The sequence below is a fragment of the Aulonocara sp. 'chitande type north' Nkhata Bay genome, linkage group LG3 (genome assembly GCF_057382095.1).
Source record: "Aulonocara sp. 'chitande type north' Nkhata Bay isolate Kocher_YH1m ecotype deep benthic linkage group LG3, A_spYH_male_GT1.1, whole genome shotgun sequence".
In the NCBI taxonomy this organism is placed as follows: domain Eukaryota; kingdom Metazoa; phylum Chordata; class Actinopteri; order Cichliformes; family Cichlidae; genus Aulonocara; species Aulonocara sp. 'chitande type north' Nkhata Bay.
Window position 1 is genome coordinate 3,447,167 of NC_141346.1, and position 10,512 is coordinate 3,457,678.

General features: G+C 40.0%; 1 protein-coding gene and 1 long non-coding RNA gene across 2 annotated transcripts; both read right to left on the bottom strand.

Moving 5' to 3' along the window:
• Nucleotides 1-3,504: 3,504 nt before the first annotated feature.
• LOC147333532 (uncharacterized) lies at nt 3,505-6,705 on the bottom strand. Its single transcript, XM_086285802.1, has 12 exons — nt 6,701-6,705; nt 6,502-6,547; nt 6,289-6,408; nt 6,166-6,213; nt 6,003-6,086; nt 5,829-5,894; nt 4,714-4,774; nt 4,566-4,616; nt 4,433-4,477; nt 4,284-4,348; nt 4,106-4,207; nt 3,505-3,991 (listed from the first exon to the last, which is right to left on the bottom strand). Exons 1-7 carry the CDS (start codon nt 6,703-6,705, stop codon nt 4,721-4,723), a joined length of 423 nt encoding a protein of 140 aa, XP_086141928.1. The 3' UTR covers nt 3,505-3,991; nt 4,106-4,207; nt 4,284-4,348; nt 4,433-4,477; nt 4,566-4,616; nt 4,714-4,720.
• Nucleotides 6,706-6,731: 26 nt separating this feature from the next.
• Nucleotides 6,732-7,703, bottom strand: LOC147333533 (uncharacterized). Its single transcript, XR_015128391.1, has 3 exons — nt 7,269-7,703; nt 7,062-7,113; nt 6,732-6,962 (listed from the first exon to the last, which is right to left on the bottom strand). It is a non-coding gene; the product is annotated as an uncharacterized LOC147333533 (long non-coding RNA).
• Between the last annotated feature and the right edge of the window lie 2,809 nt (nt 7,704-10,512).

Genomic DNA, 10,512 nt, shown 5'->3' on the forward strand with positions numbered 1-10,512 from the left:
TGTGGCTCCAGCAAACATCAGCTGATACTAGAAATTAATATTAAATAAATTCTAACAACAGCTGATCAAGCTTAAACGTGCTGCTGTTGTTTAATTCGACCTCCGCTGGTTTCCTCTTTCTGGCGCAGAGAGAAAAGCCGATCAGCTGATCATTGATCAGTTTCATGATTGAATTAGCAACTTTCTAGCTGAAGTAGTACGGCACAAATCCCGTTCCTTTTCACCTTAACTTTAAAGTTTGACCTCCTCGGCTGTAATTGGTCCAGCCCAGAGTCGATCATGACCAACTGGCCAATCCACCACCACTCATTTATACCGTTAAAAAAAGAAAAGGAAGAAAACCCCATCGGCCAATAAAAACGAAAAATCACGAGCAGCCCACTGGGCAAATGCCCGGTATGCCCGATGGCCAGTCCAGCCCTGAAATACAGTCATGACAATAAACGAATATGAGTTCAAAGACTTAACAACATTACTTCAGTTGCATTACACCAACATAAAAAAACAGCTTTTACCAGTTGCGTCAGATATCTAAAGCAAAGCCGTTCCTTCCTTTAAAGGACCTTGAAAAGCTTATCCACGCATTTATTACATCCAGTGTGCTGCCCCTTTAAGGCAGGCATGATCATTTGGGTGTGTGTTTTTTGTACCAGCAGACTTGCCGTAGTACCTCACCAGTGAAAAACAGTCCTATAGCCAAACTGTTGTCTGTTCCACTTTTTGTTCACTTTTTCTTGCTGAGCCTGAGAGAGCACATGCCTGTAAGTAGTTGCTATCTGTTTTGTAAGCTTTCCCGCGATAGTTTTGTGTAGCAGTTTAGAGGTTTGTGTGGAAAACTTTCTTTTGTGAGGTAAAACGGCCGCGATGCTAACACGTTAGCCCGTCTATGGGATTTCCCATGTAATGTTAGCATTAAGCTAATCGCTAAATGCGTGGGCCTAATAACCAGTGAAAGGGTTTGGATAAGTTTGTGTTTGTGTTATATACATTGTAGTGCATGGCTTAATGTTTGATGTTGTAAAGAAAATGCAATTACAGCAGAAATGTAATATTTTATTTTTGTTTCTGTACCAGTTTTACAGTGCTTCAACAGTAAACATCTAAAACGTATCCGCTGACTCCTGGATGTTTATTGTGGACCTGTTAGCTATCTGCCAAGCTAGAAACCAGCTTCACACCCTAGTGAGGGCAGAATATCCAGATTGGACGACTGTAACTCCCTCTACTCGGGCCTCCAACACTCTTCTCTTTGCCGGCTCCAGTTAATTCAAAATGCAGCTGCGCATCTTTTAACCAAGAGCACCTGGCTGCAGCCACTGTGGAGCTCCACAGTAACCGGAAACACGTGACCTCCACAGTAACCGGAAACACGTAACTTCAGTTAAATCGACTTTGACAGCGAAAACTAAATTGCGTTTTTGTTACTATTGATGCTGCTGAGAAATAAAAATGGTTTTAAGTGGGGGGTTTTTAACACTCTGGGTTTGTTCAAAAAAATTCACCATCCCCTAAATTGTTCGTGGCCAAAAGTGTACAGTGGTCCCTCGCTATAACGCGGCGCACCTTCCGCGACACTTGCTGTTTCGCTGATTTATTTATTTGTTTTACAGTACATTGTGTTGTGCGTTCTGATTGCTGTAGACCATTGTCAATCAATCTAGTCCAGTGTCTCCTGTACAGGAGCGGTCCCTAATAGGCCCACGGACGGGTCCCGGTCCGTGAGTCCTTTGGTACCGTTCTGCGATAGTTGATCCTCCGATGTGAAATGTATGGTTGTAGTTGTGTGTCTTATTTTGAAAGAACTATTTACGCGTTACCATAGCGACCAGAGAGCATTAAGAAGCAGAGAGGAGGATGTCACTGTCATTGTTGTTGGCACACAGCTCAAGTCACATTTATTATTATATTTACAAAATACCACAGTTTCTTTTTTTAATTCTTTTGTTGTATTTATCCGCGACACCTTAAAGGTCGTTCCCTGAAAATATTGTCTGACATTAAAGTGGTCTGTGGTGCAAAAAGGTTCGGGACTCCTGCTGTACAGTACAGAATGCGTTTAGCTTGTCGAATTTACATATATCTTCGCTAGCAGTGTAACTCTGAAGTGCTGTACTGTATGTTTGTAAGTTTTCTCCCAAACAAACACAACAATGCCGACGAAACGTTTTGCACCCTCAAATGCACCTTTAGGTTTCATTCCATAATCCGGACTTATGTTTCTACGAAGGTTTGAACTCTAAGAGTGTTTAAACAAAAGAGAAAAGTGTGAAAATGTTCATGTCTGTCTGAGAAAAGTGTATAAAGCATGTAGTGAGGGGTTTCACAGTCTTAACATCTGTAATAATTGTAAAAAATAAAGTTGGCTACTTCATGGATTTCACCTACCGCGGGTTATTTTTAGAACGTAACACCAGCGATAAACGAGGGGCTGCTGTATTATTAATAGTAGAGTCTGGGACATCTAATTGATTAACATCAACATTGATTATTATGCACTATTATTTTTGTTCAAGGAGAGCAAAAAATATAAAACTCTCTCAGCTTGTTTGTTGCCAAAAATGGCCACTTTTTGTGTATGTTCACAAAATGCTATAAAATGTAGATTTCTTAAAACATTTTTCTACTTTTACCGACGTGACTCTTTAAAATAGCACCAGTCCTTTTCATCAAAATCAAAATTGTATCTAAATTTTTTACTCTTTATAGCCAGTTAGGTTATATATTACCATTAACTTTTCAGATAAAACGGTGATAAAGTCCTAATGTTTTCATGAAACTTCCTTTTTTTCCCCATCTGAGCATCGGGGAAAAGGCTGTCTTGCAATTGTTGAGGTCACTAGTGTGTGCCCCATTTCTTCCAGGATCACTCTCTTTATAGGTTTTAGTGGACTCCTAGTACTGCGACGTGGTTTCATGGTACAAAGGGATTGTATTCCAAGATCTGGGAGACTGTAGAAATGAGCAGTGATGCCCTTCCTACCATCTTTCCAGAAAAGTGATCTGGAAGCTGTTAGGCTGACTTACAGCAGCAGCACTTTCTGCACCTGCAGAAACTCCAGGACACATTTACTAACGGTGTTTGTTGCTGTATGTGCAGCTTTGAATTTTTTAATAATATATATTTTGTTAATATTTCGGCTATGGTGTCTTGTTATGAAATGTACAAGAGTAAAAGTGTTTTTAGCATGTGCTTCAAAGCTAAGTTTGACTGGGAAACTCAAAGCTCAATAGTCTGTATCAACAGAGATTCACTGCAGCCTGTGTAATATTTATTCTACTCTATCTTGCAAATACATATTTGTGTGGCAATGTCATGCACAACACACACAACTATTAGATCCTTAAGATCAAACCCGTGTCATTGTTTTGGTCCACTGCAGTGCAGTAGTCAAAAAAAAGAATAAGTGAAGTGTCCACAGATGGCCAGGATAGAGCCCAGAGTGTTAATGTTTAAAATGTATAAAAATATTATTGATTGCAATTCTTTACTGTTAATATCAACAATAAGCTTTTTATTTTGAAAATACAAGTTTAAAAAAAATGCTGTTACATTTACATTTAATGCTGTTACACTGTAATCCTTTATTATAAGTATGGACACAGAATCAAGTGAACAACATTTTGAAATAAGTTTAATTGGAATTTTGTACTGTGCAAAAAACAAAACAAAAAACAACGACATATTAAACAAACAAACACAGCCAGTGCCTTCATTTGTCCATTACATGTCAAACATAGCACTGACCCTTAGCCCCTGCTCATCAGCACATGCTTTCAAAAAGAGCTCCATGTCCTTTGCAAACTGAAAAACAAAGAGGAACAAGTCCCTTGCTCCAGTGTCTTCTTCCTCTGACATGTCTCTTAAGACCCTCTGCTGGTCCCCTTGATTTAAGGACAGATATTTGGGCATTGTTACATGTCCACGGAAAAGTGCCTTATTTTGGACAGCCCACTGCACAGCAGGACGCAGATCTTCAACAACTGCTGGCTCCTGTGTCAGGCAAACGGGGATGAAAACATAGTTATTTCTCTGTTGCACAACAGTTTTTTAACAGTTATTCAAATGTCACTAACCATGTAATTACTGTTTAAAGTGAATACTGACCTGACTGACTTCCTGGAACTTTTTCAGTCTGACATGGGCACGTGTTGTCCTTCAAGCACAGCTTTGGCTTCCTCTCTCCAGTGTGCAAATAGCTTGCCAGAGCTTAACAGAAATTGTTGATATTGTTAAGGTGTGTAAACTTTGACACAACATAAAACAGAAGTCAAAATATAAATACCTCCTGAGATCAAAGTTCTCCATCAACAGCAAGCACCACCATTTACACAAGTAGGGCATGTCTGACTGTAAAATATTAATATGAAACATATTTAACAACTTTCAAAAGATTCAAGACTCCATTGCTGTGAAAGTAAATAGAATACTTACTACAGTATAGTCAAATCAAGCATCCAGTGCCACGTACAGAGCAGACTATTTGGAAGAAAAAATAAAAATGTCCTTTTTTTAGAAGCTTAAATTAGCTTCTGTATGAATCTCAAGAAGAGAAGAGAAAAATTACCATCAGCATGAAGATCCCACAGTCAACTCCATAGTCTTGGCTTGGAAAACCCTGTATTACATTGAAAATAAAGGCTCGTTAATAAAATCCCTTAAAAGAAGACTAGTGTAATTCATATCATTCACCATACACTTAAACTAGCACATACCTTCAAGTCAAAGCTCTTTTTTTCTGACCACTGCCTGGGAATGATCTTCACTGCAAGATTCCTTTTTTTAAAGACAGTTACATTCACAAGTTAACAGATGTCATGATGATGGGTGTGAAATGTTTATTGCTAATAGCACCAACTGTAACTACAGGCCTTAGGAACACGACCTCAACAAAACAGCATAACAAAATGAAAAAGTACAGTCACATGCTCACAGTTGGTCAAAATAAAGCATTTACAGCTTTAAGTTAAGGTTGGCATGTTTTATAAACTCATTTTTAATGGTCTTTTATGTTAAACTAGAACATTTGAAGACCCTATTTATGTCTGAAAGTCATCTAAAGACAGCATCACTGACTTGATCATAATGTGAAGATGAGAAATAGAATAAAATGTTGAAGCATCATGCTGATATATCCGTCCATCCATCCATTCGCTTCCGCTTCTCCTTTTCAGGGTCGCTGGAGCCTATCCCAGCTGTCATAGGGCGACAGACTGGACAGGTCACCAGTCTGTCGCAGGGCCAACACACAGGGACAGACAACCATTCACACTCACATTCACTCGCACATTCACACCTAGTGGCAATTTGGATTATCCAATTAACCTATCCCCACAAGCTGCATGTCTTTGGACGGTGGGAGGAAGCCGGAGTACCCGGAGAGAACCCACGCAAACACGGGGAGAACATGCAAACTCCACACAGAAACTTGCTGATATAGTTTATAAAAAAAGCATGTGAGTGTACTGTATGTGTGAACACTCAAGATCAGCAGAACATGATCTGGGATGCACTTAACCTGGAACACTGAACAGGTTCCTGAAAACTCCGGAACAAACCAAAAATGCTTATAAAAATGTGACCTCAAAAGTGAAACATATTGTTGGCCACCAAATCCTGCCTTGGTGTTTATTGGGTCAAGAAAGAGGATTTCTCTTTGAGGTGGCTTCAGTACCTAAAAGACAGTTAGCCATGACTTCAAACCTGAAAACAATGTCATTGCAAGCGATCACAATCAAAGACTTTTGAAACTGCGTCATAAAAGCTTGAATACATCTCAGACACATAGCAAAATTCTAACAGTTTGTACGTGTCAAAAAACAAGACTTACACACAACTGGAAATGACCAGGGGTCCAGAGAGGGAGAACTATGATGTCCATCCTCTGAGCATCAGTCTGAAACAGAATTGTTTTTTAAGTATCCTGTATATGAACTCTCACCAAAGTTATAAAAAAAAATCATTTTGATTACTTGCTTGTTTCTTTAAAGGACGGTACACTTACAGGAAAGGACTGCAATGGATCACAGCCATAGGGTGCAAGCCAAGTCCGGGTGACATACAGATTTTCTATGTAAATGCTTATCCCCTAGAATGTAAACAAAAACATTTAAAACAACAACTCTCTAAATTAAAGCTTGACAATCATCATATACAACATACAGTACCTTTGACTGGACAATTTTAGTGATAAGCTCAAAACAGCCATTTCCAATCTGAAACAGAAAAAATCATGAAAAAAATGAATGTACACTTTATTATTTCATATTCATAGAAAAAATAATACTTACAGTCGATTCCATTTGTTTGTTTAAACCCAGTGTCCAAAAATCTGCCCGCATGAGGCATCCAGAAGACGTTTCAACAATCAGCTCATCTTTGGGTCTGCTGATGTCCAGAACATAGTTGAGCTAAAAAAACAGAGAGGTGTCATAGACTGTGGATGACCAAATCAGATAAGCACTAAAAGTTGCACTTTGCAACATCTGAAAACTTTAACATACAAGCTGTTGTTGGCCAGGGTGCGGTACAAAACACCATGATGAACGGCTGGCCAAAATGTTCTCAGGCTTTGTCAGAGTTCGCACGGTGGTCCACACAGGTCAGGAAAAGTTGCATCTGTTGAGACCTTCTATTGGCTTTCTTGTTGTCAACTCTTTCCTGAGGTCCTATAGGGATTTTAACAGGTTTCAGACAAAACACTACATAGAATGCACATTAAATACATACAAATGCAAGAAAAATAAGCACTATCTATAGAAGGAAATTCATTTGAAACAGCATGTAACAAATTCGTTTATGAGCCATCAACTACAACAAGATAATGAATGCAAGATTATTATTTCACCTATATATGACAATCACTATTCAAAATAAGAAATTTTACCAGTGTCACCAGACATTGAAGGTGCTGGGTTCAACACCGTTTCAGTGATTTCTCTGGGTTTATTGCACACCTGTGGGGCTAGGTACACAAAGAAAAGAATATACACACACAGATAGGAACAAATCTAACATGTAAACAATGGTAGCGTTCTGGTCATGAGACAATGCATGTACTTACCTACGACAGCTTGACCCAGTGCCGACAATGAGATATTGATCTGTGTGTTTCTCTGCCATGGAGCACGATGAAAAAACATTAAAACAAGAAGGAATGTTGTTGTAACGCAAAAAAAGTGGCAACATGATCATTGTACGAAAACTAGACGATTCCTAGAATTATGAAATCACTAACGGCAAATTTATTTAAGAAAGACTCTGTCCCAACCTTTGCGATCAACTTGCAAGACTTCCACGGTATCCATGCGTGTTTACGGCTACTGTGGAGGTCACGTGTTTCCGGTTAGTGTGGAGGTCACGTGTATCCGGTTACTGTGGAGCTCCACAGTGGCTGCAGCCAGACCCTTCTCCTTTTAACAGGTACGAGAATCCATGAACACATAACTCCAATTTTAGCCAAACTACATTGGCTCCCTGTTAAATATCGTATAGATTTTAATATTCTTTTGTTCACTTTTAATATTCTGAATAATTTAGCGCCCAGCTATCTCTCTGAACTACTCCACTTATACAATCCCAACAGAGCACTTAGATCGTCCAATCACAGGCTCCTAGCACAACCTAGGTCTCGAATGAAGTCGAGAGGTGACCGGGCCTTTGCATCCGTGGCACCCAGACTCTGGAATAACCTCCCTGTTTATATTCGCACAGCCGAGTCTATCCAGTCTTTTAAATCACGTCTTAAAACTTATTTTTTTACTTTGGCTTTTGATTCTGTCTAGTTGGCTGTTTTAGCTTGTTGTGTTGTTACCTATTGTTTGTTGTCCTCTTTTATTGTTTTTTTTAACTGTCTCATGCTTTTACTGACTGTGAAGCACTATGGTCAACACTGTTGTTTTAATATGTGCTATATAAATAAATTTTGATTTGATTTGAACATCTCTGATACATTAGCACTGAATGACCTGGTGGTTTATGTCCATCTAAGATTACCACAAAGTAAAAGATCTGTCAGCAAAATTATGCAATATTTTAGCCACACTATTGCCCCGATCAGATCAATGAGTTGGGATTTTCTATTCTAAGCATGAGCTACTGTTACAGCAACAGACATTAATACTACTGGTGTCCCACACAACAACTCAATGTCCACTATGTGAAGGAGCCAAACACAGGCCTGCTCTTCTCGTTAACTGAGATAAACTGCTGGCATATTGGTTTTCCATCTATACTGTCCAGTCTCTCCTGGTGGACACACAGCAGCATTGTTTAATCTCATTCGAGTCATTGTTGACCTTAGCCATGTTTTTAGTCTTCTGAGAGCACTGAAGCTTCTTTCAGCCTCAACTGAGGATACTGGGATGACTAAAAGCAGCCTGATAATTGTCATGATAATAAATACTAGTTAATCTACAGCACCACATCATCAGTCAGTCACCTGTGACCTCGCCTCTTCACCTCCGAGCTACAACATGGCAGAGCTGCCTCTGTCACCTGATCAATAACAGTGAGGCACTCCACATACATGCAGTCACACATGTGCTTCAAATACAACAATGAACCAACAAGTCATCATCCAATTCCACCTGTGACCTTGTGTCACCATTGCTCTCTGAGCTTTGTGTTGGTTCTGTCACCTGACAAACAGGACAAACATGACAATAAGAATAAAATGTGGAGCTGCTTCAGTGTTTCTGTCACTTTGTGCAGATCTTGACTCGTCAGTAATGTTTGTAGGCTGAGTGCGTTTTTACAACAATTTGTGCAAACTGCACTACAAGGTGGAATATTTGCAAAATCGTGACTACCTCATGATATTTTGTCTCAAAAATTAACCCTATGAATATATCAGTGCCATTAGGATGAAATTATTGTGTCACCAACATTTTAATGTTAGACATATAATTCTAACAGCCTCTGTAAACTAATATCCGGGCTGCTCGAGGCTCCGTTTCCTCTGACAGTTTCAATCAAAATTAGAAATGCTGCTCTGAGACTGAGAGAACTAACAGTGCTGCCTGTTGTGCAGTTAGCTTCCCAAACACGTTATTCATGGTTACATACAGTTTTAGACTGATGTGGGCCAAAGCCTAGCATAGCCTGTAACGTTACTATGACGGACACATTTTATGAGTGAGCTTGAGTTTGTGACTTACAGGTTTCTTTCAAAAATACTTTCTTATATCCAGGTTCTTTCTCTTTGCTGCCATCCTCCTCTCCTCCTCACAGCGCAGGCTTGCCGCTGCTAAAACTAAACAGAGCTCCCTGAAAGGCTCAGCCAATCACATTGGCCATATTTGTCACATGACGTAGCACTCCAGTAAAGAATGTAATTTAACCCTTTCTGCACCGCTGGGAGATCGTTTTTTTTCTTTCTATCGGGTTGTTTTTCTTTACTCGAACAGATCAAATTATTGGTGGGGACACGTCCCTTCCGTCCGTGCCAAATCTGCGCCCTTGGCTGTGTGAGTGAAAATGTCTCAGAGCAAAATAAAAATGAGTTTGTCAGGAAACCTGTTCAGTCAACAGTGTCTGATGTAACAGCTGCCAAATACAAGACGTCGTTTTCTCTTTGTCCAGCTCAGGGTTAAGTGGGGGAGGCTGTCATAGGGGAAAAGGTGGGGCACCCCCATTACTGCCACCCACAGACTACGTCCACATACACAAAAAGAATCATTCCCAGCTGTGTTTCATATCTGCACTTGTGGAGATTCAAAGGTTCAAATACAGAACTGCAGACTGGTGGCTGCTGTCAAATACAGCTGACACCAACATGATGAGTTCACCTCGTGGCCACTAGAGGCCAGCAAAGCGAACCACAGAGGGACCCAAACACTCGAGCATCCCACTGAGAGAAGCAGAACTCAGTTTGCTGTGTTTCACAGGTGTTCCTGAACGCATCACTGTGACCCTGAAGAAAAGCTGAAACTCTTTTCCTGAGAGGATTTCTGCAGCTGACGAGCATCAGATAATGAACGAACACAGATCCAAACATGAGTTTGATGTCTTTGAGTCTGTCCTGTCTGTGGATCATGGGACTGAAAGAATGTGATGATCTCAGAAATGAAACAAAATCTCAAGACGACTGAGAAAAAACATCAAATGTTTAAACTGAGAAAATATTAAAAAAGGCTGATTTGAACCTGCTGGCAGCAAAAGGCAAACATGACAACAAACTCCATGTTTTATATGAATAAAAATAAAGAGCTGCAGAAACATCATCTGGCATCGCGTCAGCAACATGACGGGTATGAAAACAGAGGCTCACCAGGCTGCAAACAAACACTGAAAATCTTTAGAGCAATTCCAGATCAGTTCCTCAAACTAAATCACTTCAAATTCATCAGCACATCAGAACATCTGGCATATCTAAGCAGGCATGGGGGGTGGGAGGGGCTTGAGCGCTTCTTTATGGGTCCCACCAGTGGCCTTTTCTTGAGGGTTTTTTCTTTTCATGTGTGTGTGGAGTCCTGTCTGTGCCCCTCAACAATAATATTTAACTATTAATCACA

Excerpts from the sequence above, each read along its gene's own strand:
- LOC147333532 (XM_086285802.1), bottom strand. Across the intron at positions 5,895-6,002 it reads ATCCATTGCAGTCCTTTCCT|ACTGATGCTCAGAGGATGGA; the intron begins GTAAGTGTACCG and ends ATTCTGTTTCAG. Across the intron at positions 4,775-5,828 it reads CTGGTCATTTCCAGTTGTGT|GAATCTTGCAGTGAAGATCA; the intron begins GTAAGTCTTGTT and ends CTTTAAAAAAAG.